At 44.0% G+C, this 12,322-nt stretch overlaps 1 protein-coding gene across 2 annotated transcripts in view; it reads left to right on the top strand.

Annotated features, from left to right (window-relative positions):
* The first annotated feature begins 6,155 nt into the window (after positions 1 to 6,155).
* The window catches only part of Dek (DEK proto-oncogene), a 28,178-nt gene continuing 22,011 nt past the window's right edge, over positions 6,156 to 12,322 (top strand). The window contains exons 1-4 of one of the 2 annotated variants that reach the window (XM_041644971.1): positions 6,156 to 6,283; positions 6,667 to 6,829; positions 11,306 to 11,407; positions 11,643 to 11,752. In XM_041644971.1, coding sequence (XP_041500905.1) covers positions 6,679 to 6,829; positions 11,306 to 11,407; positions 11,643 to 11,752 — 363 coding nt within the window. In that variant the 5' untranslated portion in view covers positions 6,156 to 6,283; positions 6,667 to 6,678. Of the gene's footprint in view, positions 6,284 to 6,492; positions 6,830 to 11,305; positions 11,408 to 11,642; positions 11,753 to 12,322 lie in introns of those variants that run through there. The other variant, XM_041644970.1, reaches the window with a different exon arrangement.

Genomic DNA, 12,322 nt, shown 5'->3' with positions numbered 1-12,322 from the left:
GAGTCTAGCCCTCAGGGGTCCTTTCCTGTTGGCCCATTGTGAAGCTGCTGGTTTTTCTTTAACAATTATAGTCATGGGGCTGGAGAGATGGCTCAGAGGTTAGGAGCACTGGCTGCTCTTCCAGAGGTCCTGAGTTCAATTCCCAGCACCCACATGGTGGCTCACAACCATCCATAATGAGATCTGGTGCCTCCTTCTAGCCTGCAGGTGTAAGTGCACACAGAACACTGTATACATAATAAATATATAAATCTTTAAATAAAAACAATGATAATCACATCCCATTTCTAGTACAGGTCTTGGCTGCAACTTTAAACTTATTTAGCCCCCTTTCTTGACAAACTACACATTTTTTAAGATGTTTGCCTGTTGCTCTTGTAGACCTGTTGAGAGTAGTTAAAACCCATGTCACAGATTGAATGCTGTACTGTCATGACATTTTCTCTGCCAAACACATTATCTATTACTTTTAAATTCAGTTTCCCTCAAGTTTTCAAGACCTAGGCAGAATGCAGTCATAGTTTTGCCATAATATAGCTGGGGTGTCTTCTAGCCCAGTTTCTCATAAGAATCCGTTTCTTTCTGAGACCTCCTAAGCCAGGCCTCGGCAGTCTTCATTTCTCTCAGCTTTCTGCAGTCCCATCAGAATGGTCCACTAAGCTGTGCTTACAGCATTTGAAGGCTTTTCTAGTCCCAAGTTCCAACCCTTTGACATTCTTCTTGCAACCAGTTCTAAATGACTATGAAATGCATGGTCAGGTTCATCACGGCTAAGCCACACTTCTCAGTACCAACTGTCTGTATTAATCATGTGTCTCGGGGCTGTAACAAAACACCTCAGGAAAGCAACTTAAGAAAACACGCTTTATTGTGGTTCATAGTCCAAGGTACAGTTCACCAGGGTAGGGAAATCTGGGCCACAGCGATAGGAGGCACCTGGTTACATTAGATACACAACTAAGAAGCAGAGAACAATGAATTTCTAGCCACTTTCTCCATTAGTCAGTCTCAGACCGCAGTCCGTGGAATGGTGCTGCGCGCAGTTAATGGTGGGTCTTCCCACCTCAGTCACCCTAACCTAGAAGCCTCATAGGCATGCCCAGAGGCTAACTTAATCTACATAATAGCCCACAGGCCTGAGGCGTACCTTCTGGTGATTGATTCTAGAAAGATAGTATCAACAGTCACCCGTGGGAAAACAGCCAATATATTAATAAACAAAACTCAGCGTGGTGGCACATTCCTGTAATGCCAGCATTTGGGAGGCAGGGGCTGGAGGATTTCAAGTTCAAAAGTTTGAAACCCAGTTTAAAAACAAATCAAGATATATTAATGGCATGTGTTTTAAATGATACACTTGATTACTAGGAACAAAAGCTTAGCAGCACCCATTCACTGCCCCCCAAGAGGTCTTGGTCTCACTACCATTTCTCTTCTCTAATTAACTGCTTACCTTGAGTCATCCTCACGGGCCACTGGCAAGCTAGAACAGCCAGGTATCATCAACCAGCAGGAGACTGCCGCATCCACAGTCTAAACCCTCACCTTCAATTACGAGGACGTGAATTTTGACTAACTCTTTCTATAAAAATAGAGTAGGATATCTTGTTTTTAGAAGAAACAAATGTGTCACTATATTTACATTTCTGACCGGGTTTTAAAAAGAACTGGTCATCAGTTTGTTCAAAGCATGCTAACCCAGTGAGTCAATTTTGTTGAGCCATCTTTAAATAGCATCCAGACAACAGACTTGAGCCACTGTCTAAGAACTAAAATGGGGTATAACGTAGTAATTAAGTATCCTCAAACTATCAGGTCCCCACGCCAACACAGGGAGGATAAAAGCATGGGCATGATCTCTGCCTACAAAGCTTGCAATGTAGACAGATGTGTGCGTGCAAGTCTGATAAATGCCTGAGAAGCATCGATATGGATATGTAATGGATGTTAAGACTTATCAAAGGCAAAATGAAAACTTAAGAACATTTTAACAACTGCCCAAATAAAGATAACAGACATATTCAACTACATGTTCTGTTCATCTCAATGGTAATTATGGCAATTATTAAAAAAAATTATGGCAATTATTGTCCCTAAGGCAGACGAAGTACACCTGGAGCTGGGTATAATCTTGTGACTGACCTCCAACCAGGCTTACAAAGGAGCAGCAGGTGTAACTTCTCTTGCTCTTCCCTTACTATTTTAAACATAAAGGAGTCACGCTGGGATGGCAGGTCTTGAAGGTTAAATAGACTGCCTCTGCCTCCTAAGTACCGGGATTAAAGGTGTACGCCGTCCCTGCTCAACTGGGAGCAACATTTTAAAGAAAAAGACAGTGAAACTAAATCTGCAGGTGCTGAGAAACAATACCACTGAAGAAAAAGAGAGATCTCACTAATCCTGCCCCCTTCTGAGTTTATCCTCTGGTCCTTACTTCTCTTCCTACCGAGTCCACCTACCTTTATCCTTCTGTAGAAAAATTCCAATCTACTTAAGTGTTTTCTGTCCCTTTCTCTCTCCATTCCTTCCTACCACCTTTATAACTACTGCTAGGTATCCAGACACAGGAGGAACAATAAAGCTGAAGTCATTGATTTCAGCAATTGAGCCACGAATCTCAATGGCTCCTTGTAGCTGCCTGGCAAAGCTACCTGCTTAATCCTATCATCTTCCATTAGCCTACACAACTAGTTGAATTTCCAAGCTCCTCAAATGTCCAGAAGCCTTCTCGGCAACTCAGTGACTATATCAGTTACTACACTTAAATTTATCAAGAAACGTTTAGGAATCAGAACTTCTAAAACTCGCCGGGCGATGGTGGTGCACGCCTTTAATCCCAGCACTCGGGAGGCAGAGGCAGGCGGATCTCTGTGAGTTTGAGACCAACCTGGTCTACAGAGCTAGTTCCAGGACAGGCTCCAAAGCCACAGAGAAACCCTGTCTCGAAAAAAACCAAAAAAAAAGAACTTCTAAAACTCTCATTGTATCTGCCACCCTAAATTTGAAAGCATGCATAGCTTCTGAGTTCCTCGTTATTCGGTTGCTATGGTGTGAATGTGTTGTAAACATATTAGGGTTGGAAAAAGCTTTAAGAGAGATCTGATCTAGCACACCTGTGCTCGCTCTCTCCGCCCCCATAGGATGTACTGGGCTGTACTAACCCAGCAGTGAGACCTTTATTAGTTTGCTGGCACCATGCTTTTGGACTTCTCAGCCTTCAAAACCATAAACTAAATAAGCCTCTATTGTTTATCAAAGACCTAGTCCCCAGCATTTCAGAGAAGAAAGCATAAGGAATATTACAACTCTTCTACTTGTGTGCTAGATCCGAAGTCCTCTTATCTTCTGCGGCAGAGTTGGACTGGGGCCACTCAGATCCTTTCCCAGCTCTCACCTCCTTCAGGATCTATAAAGTTGTTGTCATTCCTGAACTCATGCCCTTCCTGGAGTAGCCTGTATGCAAGGACTGAGCAATTTTGGGGGCCAGCATTCAGGAACCTTGTACTGGAGAGCAGTGCTCAACTCCAGGGGTGGCTGACGATTTGCGGGCTCAGCTCCATTCTTCCTCTGCCCCATCTTGCTTTCTTCATTCCTCTCACAGGTCTTGACGACTTAAAAAAATATTTAGTGCTCCAATTCTGCCTCTGCCCATACAGAACCCAACCTGACAAACGTACGTTAGTGGTTGCAGCTGCTGGCCCTCTCTCCACTGCATCATCAATTTTAATGTCTATCAATTCAGTCCCAGCACAACACAGTCACATTTTCCTCTTAAAAAAAGAGTCCCTTTGAATTCCTGCTCTCCTGGACCCACTGCAAAATCAAATTCCTTCGAAGTGTCTCAATTCCTTTTTGTTCACTTGGCTCTTTATTTCCACTCCCGATACCTTTATACCCACTACCTAAGGGAGACAGCTCTGCAGGGTCATTGAGGATGTTGTTTTATTTAAGTCAATTCTCTGTTCACATTTCACCTCTGTTCACATGTTCACAAGGTCACTCTTTCCTTGGAAGACAGCTTGTGAAGAAGTCACTTGGCTTCTGGGACCCAGCTTTCGATTCTCCTCTACCACTGGCTACTGTTGCTCAGCTGCTTAGCCAGCTTGCCATCCTCTATTGAACCCATAAACCCTGGAGCATTCAGAGGTTGTCTTGAAACTATCTCTCCTTGCTACTTCTATTAATTTCTCATCGCTACTTTTATTAATCTTGTTTGTGACATCAACTACATGTTGACAACTGCTAAATTTACTATCCTGAGCTATGGCTTCTTCCTTTGAATGCTAGATACTCATATCCAACTGTTTATTGGCATTTTCCATTTTGATGACCATAAATCTCAATCCTAACATATCTCAAATAAAGTAAATCCAGACCTCCCACAAATTCCTTCCTAAAAAAAATTACAAAGTTTGCCCATCTCATTTCCTGAAGTCTTCCCTCATGCCAATAGATCCTCTGTTGTTTCAGTTGTCTGAACCACACTCAGTAATCATTGAGTTTTTATTCTCATTTCCCACATCCAGTAATTTAGACAATTCTTTAGAGCAAACCCCATCTCTCTGCTTTCATTCGGAGTTCTTTTTCCAAATGTCATTTTATTAACCAAACATCCCTTAATCATTGACAGTTTAAAAGAAGAGTTCACCTGCCCTGCATGTACTCCATTTCTCCTTAATTGTTACATCACCACCACACAATATATGCGCGTGTTTGCTCACTGTCTCAACTACAGTCTACTTCAAGATGGCAGCCCTTCTCCAGCCTCTACGTGGACAGAGGGTTTAATACTTATAAATGAACGAATGAGAATGGTGTCAAAACAGTGATGGTCTGAGGGATGAAAATTACTTGAGCAGAAATAAGTGATGGGAAGGAGCAAGCTAACTGAGGATTAACCGGAAAGTTTTACAGTGGAAAGCCCAGATGGTGTGTATGAATGAGTCTTGCGTGACTAAATGGCCAACTATGTCAGAGAGCTGGCAGACAGAGGTCAGCAGCTGGGCTATGTAGCATCTTACACATTGCGAGAAGTTTGGAGGTTATTCCAAGTATGATGGGGTCATCAGAGGTTTTAAGGAAGAGTGTCAAATTAAACAGAATCGCTTTGGCTGGAGTGTGACTAGTATTTGGAATGTTAGTATTTGGAAGGCTGTGCTGCTGTCCAAACTGTCTCAGAGGAGAGTGCGTGGGATGTGAGCGGAATCAGCAGCATGGTGACCGACCTAAGGTCTGATTGAAAGCAGAAATAACAGGACTTTGCTTCACTAAAATGCGACACAAGAGGAAAAAAAAGTCTGAATTTTGTCCTGCAACTTGGACTCCATTGCCACAAATGTAACTAATCATATTTTCATCAAGTCTGGTGGATTAAAAAAAAAATCAGTTTGGGCAGCTAGTGTTCTCGGGTAGAGAGAAAATGAAGCTGCACACGTAGTAGAGCACGTGACTTGCTGAGTTTTTGAAGCGAGGAATCTAAAAGGCGGGCGGGGTTTCCCTAGAATTCTGGACAAGAGGGTGTGATGAACTGGACCGATACCCTGTTTGCATTACAGAAAGGAGAAGCCTAAGGGGAGAGAAGGGGAAGAGTGACTGTCCCTTACAGGCACGTGTACGAAACCTGTTTACGTCGTTGGTGGTGTGAGCACTTAACCTAGAGGGTCCATGACACGGGGCCGCGTACAGGCCAGGCGAATCCTCACAAGTAGGTCACATTTGGAAGCCTTCCTCCAGAACGACCTCTAAGAGGCAAACGAGATGGCTCCCGGTGCAAGCCCCTCCACGTCTGTAAAAGGAGACTTTTGCGGATCCCGTCAACTTTGTCATCTCCAGCCGCCACCCGTCCCTCGGCGGCCCAGGACGGTCATCTTCTCCGGGAGGACCCGGGGGCGACGGGCAGCTCGCAGGCCCCCTAGCGCCCGTCCGAGCAGTGCGGAAGCCCCCGCTCGCACCCGCTAAGCCGAACGCCCATCGAACCCGCGACGCGGTCGGGTCCTCCAGCCGCCCGAAGCCCCTCGCGGCCCCGCCCCGGCCTCCCCCCCCCCCGGCCTCCCCCCCCCCGCCCCGGGAGACGCCGCCCCGCCCCGCCGTCCCGCCCCGCCCGCCCGCGCGCGCCAACTCCCAGCTCCGCGCGCTGATTGGCCGGAGCATTCCCGCTCTGCTTCCCGAACCGCCATTTTGAAAATCTTGTTGATTCTGAGGAGCTGAGGGAGCTTGCGGCGGCGCGAGAACCTCGGCCCGCGCGCCTTCTCACTCGGCGGCGGCCTCCTCGTGCGCACCCGCGGTGAGGGCGGCAGCGGGGAGCGGCGTGGCGGCTTTGCCCCCGCGGCGGCGAGGAGGTGGGGGGAGGGGGACGACGCGGCCATCCGCCCGGCGGCCCGACGCGGGGGAGGGGACGCGCGGCGCGCACGGCGAGGCTCGCCTTGGCCGGACTGGCCTGGCCCGGCCCGGGGCGGCGCGGCGCAGGCCGGGCGGGAGCGCGCGCGCCGGCGGCGGGAGGGCGGTGCGATTTCCCGCCTCGGGCATCCCCGGGGAGGCAGGCGGAGTGGCTGAGCCTCCGGAGTGGGCGCCTCTGGAAGCAGCTGCCGCCGAGCGCTCGCCGCGGTCCTGCCGGTGAGAGCGAGCGAGCGAGCGAACCGGAGCGTGCGGCTTCCTCTCCGCCCGCAGGTCCCCAGCAGCATGTCGGCGGCGGCGGCCCCCGCTGCGGAGGCAGACGACGGCCCAGCGCAGCCCGCGTCCGAGAAGGAGCCCGAAATGCCGGGCCCCAGGGACGAGAGTGAAGAGGAGGAGGAGGAGGAGGAGGAAGAGGACGACGAGGAGGAAGAGAAAGGTGGGCAGGGACGCGCATCCCTCACGGGTGGAATTTTCACATCAAAAGTTTTTTTCCTTTCCCTCCCTTGGGAAGCGGTGCTCTGGGTTTTTGGCGCTGGGAGGCAGCAGGTCGGAGTGGTTGGTTCAGGCGCATGGTGTGTATATTTGCCAACCGTCAGTGGCAGAGAATTGGGATTTTTTTTTTCCCCCTTTGAGCGTTTGCCAGGGTTGCGATGGCGAGTGTAGCTGAGTTTTCGCGCCGTGCCATCTGAACACTTGGTCCCCCGGCAGGAAGTTTGTAAGTCTGAGATCTGTCTTCCACGCCACTGCTATGTGGGTGGGTACGCGAGTGTTTTCATTGCGCTAATTTCATTCTGCTGTATTTGCCTTTTGAAGTTCCCCTAAGGTCCGCGCTGTAACCTAACACCACAGGTATGCTAGCTCATCCTGGTAATGGTTCCCTGCTTCCAGCCCTCTGTGGCTGCTGATTTTTGAGGAAGGGTTCTTGTGGGCGCGTTTTTCTTTGCCTAGGAATCACCCGTGAAAGCTGCTGCTGTTGGAGAAAGTAGTTTCAAAACGAAAAAAAAAAAAACTGAACTGAAAGTTAGACTGTGAACCCACAGCGGTCTCGGTTTTGGAGCTAATACTGTTCAAAGATTGGTGGTGCTGACCACCTCTGTGTGGGGAAGCCCGCTTAGAGACGCGCAGAGGCTTGTCAGTTGTTCTGGATGCTTATGCTGTCCCTCCACAGGTACAAGACTTTTCCCGAGACATTCTCATATTGGAAAACCCCAGATACAGCTCTTCACATATTCCGGTGCTAGTCGGGTCCAGTTTTGACTGCAAATGGCCAGAGCAGGTCTCAGGGTTCAAGCGCTCGTCCCAACCTGTCATTTCTTTTTGTAAATATAATATGGGCTAGGGGAACAAGGGATACTTTTTATTTGAAGTGGAATGTGCCCTAAGACCTTATGGGAGTGTGTCATTTAAGTACAGCACTTGCTTTAATTATAAATTTTAATACGAATTGTTTAAATTACCTTGAAGATTACTTGCAATCAAATAATTGAAAGTTGGCTGTCTTGTCAGTATTGTTAAGACTTTCTTAGCACGTGGACCTCTGATATTTTACTAGTTTTTGTCTTCCTAGGGAGGCAAAGTTGAAGTATTAGAGGTAGTGAGTTTCCTTGGGCAGAAAGAAATTGAGAAGTTATGTAAACATACTATAAAAGGCCAAAACATGTTTTAGAGGCTAAAAATAATTTACAGAATCCTGGAGTTGGTTGAATATAAGTCAATTATTTTTAAAAACTTTCTTTGTAGGTTTAGTCCTTAATATTTTCAAAACTAATTCATTGTTACTCATTTTTTCTCTTCAGCTGTTTTATTTATTTTTTAAATATTTACTTATTTATTATGTATACAATATTCTGTCTGTGTATATGCCTGAAGGCCAGAAGAGGGCGCCAGACCTCTTTACAGATGGTTTTGAGCCACCGTGTGGTTGCTGGGAATTGAACTCAGGACCTTTGGAAGAGCAGGCAATGCTCTTAACCACTGAGCCATCTCTCCAGCCCCTCTTCAGCTGTTTTAGATGCTGGAATTGTCAGTTTTTAATTCTTCTTAGCCCAGAATATACCTTCAGTATAATGATAGAAAGATACATGATGATGAAGTTACTGAAGTCTAGGAAGTAAGGCATTGTTAGCAAAACTTGGAAGTGATTTGTGGAAGATGAGACAGACTGAACTGGAGCAGTGACTCTTAGCTTTTGTCTATAGGGTTTGGGTGATGGTGTTATTCTCCAGAAAAACAAATACAGCTTGCTTGGAGAGGATTATAAGGTCTTGGATGTGTTGTTTGGGTTCCTGTAGGACATAGAGGAGTTGTTCAGGTTATAGCCAGCCTACATTAATTTGAAAACTGTACTCCAGGGTTGGACTAAGTAATTGTTAGTTTGTAGATCCTGATCCAAAGCAAGTGAATAAAGTTACCAAGAAGAGGAAATTGAGTGATAAGAGGAGCTGTTAATGCTAGCTTTCTGCATTCATTCTTTGCAGCTCCTTACATAGCCCCAAATCTGAACTGTCTTGTAAAACCTACACTAATGTTTTGATCCTTTTTCCTCCCTGACCGTAAAATAATTCCTCTTCAATTCACAAAACGGTTTTTTTTGGGGGGGGGTTATTTATTCTTTATTAAGCTTTATTAATGCCGAATCCAATTTTTTATGGACTTCATTCAGTATCATCATGAATGAGACAGTTTAATTCAATAATTTATCTCATCTAGGGCCAGGCGGTGGTGGCAGAGGCAGGCGGATCTTTGGGAGCTCGAGGCCAGCCTGGTCTACAAGAGCTAGTTCTGGGACAGGCACCAAAGCTTTAGAGAAACCCTGTCTCGAAAGACAAAAACAAAAAATTATCTCATCTATCTCACTTTTAAAGAAATTAGAAAAAAATCAACATATCAAGGTCTATTTTGTGTTTAAAATTTATTTATTTTTTCCCCATATTTATTGAGCTCTACATTTTTCTCTGCTCTCCTCCCTGCGTCTTCCCTCCCCCCTTCAACTCTCCCCCAAGGTCCCCATGCTCCCAATTTACTCAGGAGATCTTGTCTTTTTTTACTTTATACTCCCATGTAGATTAGATCTATGTAAGTCTTTCTTAGTGTCCGTATTGTTGTCTAAGTTCTCTGGGATTGTGGTTTGTAGTCTGGCTTTCTTTGCTTTATGTTTAAAAACCACCAATGAGTGAGTACATGTGATAATTGCCTGGGTTACCTCACTCAAAATAATGTTTTTTAGTTTCATCCATCTTCCTGCAAAATTGAAGCTGTTGTTATTTTTTTCTGCTGTGTAGTACCCCATTGTGTAAATGTACCACTTTTTTTTTTTTTTTAATCCATTCTTCGACCAAGGGGCATTTAGGTTGTTGCCAGGTTCTGGCTATGACAAACAATGCTGCTATGAACATAGTTGAGCACATGTCCTTGTGGCACTATTGAGCATCCTTTGGGTATATACCTACAAGTGGTATTAGTGGGTCTTGAGGAACGTTGGACAAAACGTTTTTTAAAAATATTTTTATTTCTGTGTATGGGTGTTTTGCTTGCATGTATGTATGTATGCCCAGTATGTGGCCTGGTTCCCTCAGAGGTCAGAAGGTATCTGATCACCCCGGAAAATGGAGTTAGAGATGGTGTGAGCTTCCATGTGGTGAGTATCAAACCCTGGTCCTCTGATAGAGCAGTGAGTGCTCCCTAACCACTGAGCCGCTTCTCCAGTCCCTCACAAAACATTTTGTAGCTTTCCCTTGTTTTGTGTGGCAGGAGTGGTGCATGTGAAGGTCAAAAGACAACTTGAGGGAATCTTCCACCATATTCATTCTGTCTGGGCTTAGGCCTCTGGGGTATTGGATTTGAGTCACCAGTTTTAGACATTCTATAATCGATCTGTACCCTTATCCCTTATTTGTATCTCTCTTAAAGATCTTTTATTGTCTTTCACATTAAGTACAGTTTTTATTTTCCTAGTGGAAATTAAAAAAAATGCTTAATAACACCATTTTGATTACTAGGTACATTTTTGGACATAATAGGCATTCACTTGAATGCAAAGAGGACCGACCACAAAATATAGTTTATTTGACTAGGTTTCAAACAATAAGTAGTTTTTGATAAATATGACCATATTTTAAGCTTTATATATTACATATTTCCTGGGTTTTTCTCAGAAGTCTCGACTAAACAGTAGTTAACTTTGTTAGAGTGACTTATGGCTGTCAGGAACATAATTATCATACTACAAAATAATATCCAGCCGGGCGGTGGTGGCGCACGCCTTTAATCCCAGCACTTGGGAGGCAGAGGCAGGCGGATCTCTGTGAGTTCGAGACCAGCCTGGTCTACAAGAGCTAGTTCCGGGACTGGCTCCAAAACCACAGAGAAACCCTATCTCAAAAAACCAAAAAAAAAAAAAATATATATATATATATATATATATATATATAACATCCAGCCAGCTATCTTAAAACAGGTGCCAAAGTATAGTCAGAGAGGGAAATATGCGCTAGTGTTTATAACACAGTAGTATGGCTGCTTAGTTTAAGATATTTTATTATATGTTTGTAGAAGAGTTCAAAGGCCCACAAACAATGAAATAATGAGATTGAAATACTAATCTTGCTTAGTCCATGTTAAATACATTTCTCTTGTGTGTCAAAAAGGTGAGAAACTAATTTTTTTCAAGAGTCAAGTGACTAGATTTTAATGTAATTGGATAAGAATTTTTGTTATTTTAGACTGGGTGGTTGACAAACTTGAGTAAATAAAATCTTCCACAGTGTTTCATGTCATTTGCTTCTTAAAACATGCGTAGGGGAAAGTGTGGTATTGGTTTTGGGCGCTCTTTTCCCCACCTGTGTATAAAGCTGACACATTATTTTAGCTTTTTGTTATTTAAGAATTTAAAAGTTATTCATTTAATTCCTAGAAAAGAGTCTCATTGTGGAAGGCAAGAGAGAAAAGAAGAAAGTAGAAAGATTGACAATGCAAGTGTCTTCCTTACAAAGAGAGCCATTTACAATTGCACAAGGTAAGTTTATTCTATATTTCTTTTACAGTGAAAATGCCCAGTTAGGCAGGAAAGTGATTAGCAAATACTTGGTAATAGCATACTTAGTGTTTAGGAAATAGTGATCTATTTTGGGATAATTTTAATTTTCCCTATTAACATAAAGTAATACAAACTGTGCTGTGGTTATAATTTTCATTAAGGTAACCAAATATTAATAAGGTCTGGGTACTTAATTATGATTTTTTTTTTCCAGGGAAGGGTCAGAAACTTTGTGAAATTGAAAGGATACATTTCTTTCTGAGTAAGAAAAAAACAGATGAACTTAGAAATCTACACAAACTGCTTTACAACAGACCAGGCACAGTAAGACGTTTGAAAACATCTTTCCTATGTTTTTTGATACTTAGTATATTAAGATGCTTCACTACAGAGCCATAGTTTTAATCCTGTAAGACTAGTGATCCGATACCAGTAAGTAAATTCAGACACAGACTTTTTGTAGTATGAGTAGCTTGTTATCTTTTCCTTTTATTTTTATTTATTTTTTTGTTTTTGTTTGTTTTGGGTAGGTGGGGTTTCCAGACAGGGTTTCTCTGTAGCTTTAGAGCCTGTCCTGGAACTAGCTCTTATTGTAGACCAGGCTGACCTCGAGAACTCAGATCTGCCTGCCTGTCTCTCCAGTGTTGGGATTAATGGTGTGCATCACCACCTAGCAAGTAGCTGGTTATTAACAAGACAGTACCTAGGGCTTTCTCATGTTTTTCATCCCAACCTGGGATAGATGAGTAGTTCAGAGGTAGATTGCTTATCTGCTATGCCCAGGGCCCTAAGTTGGGTTTCTAACACCATAACCACCAAAACAAAAATGCTCCAAACTGAAAATCTAAATTATATAATACAATCTGTTGTGATTTTAGTGATTTAAAAAAAAAA

The sequence above is a fragment of the Microtus oregoni genome, unplaced genomic scaffold (genome assembly GCF_018167655.1).
Source record: "Microtus oregoni isolate MIOR12 unplaced genomic scaffold, Mior012 000103F_ref0000194, whole genome shotgun sequence".
Classification (NCBI taxonomy): Eukaryota; Metazoa; Chordata; class Mammalia; order Rodentia; family Cricetidae; genus Microtus; species Microtus oregoni.
This window is presented reverse-complemented; position numbering and strand designations above follow the sequence as displayed.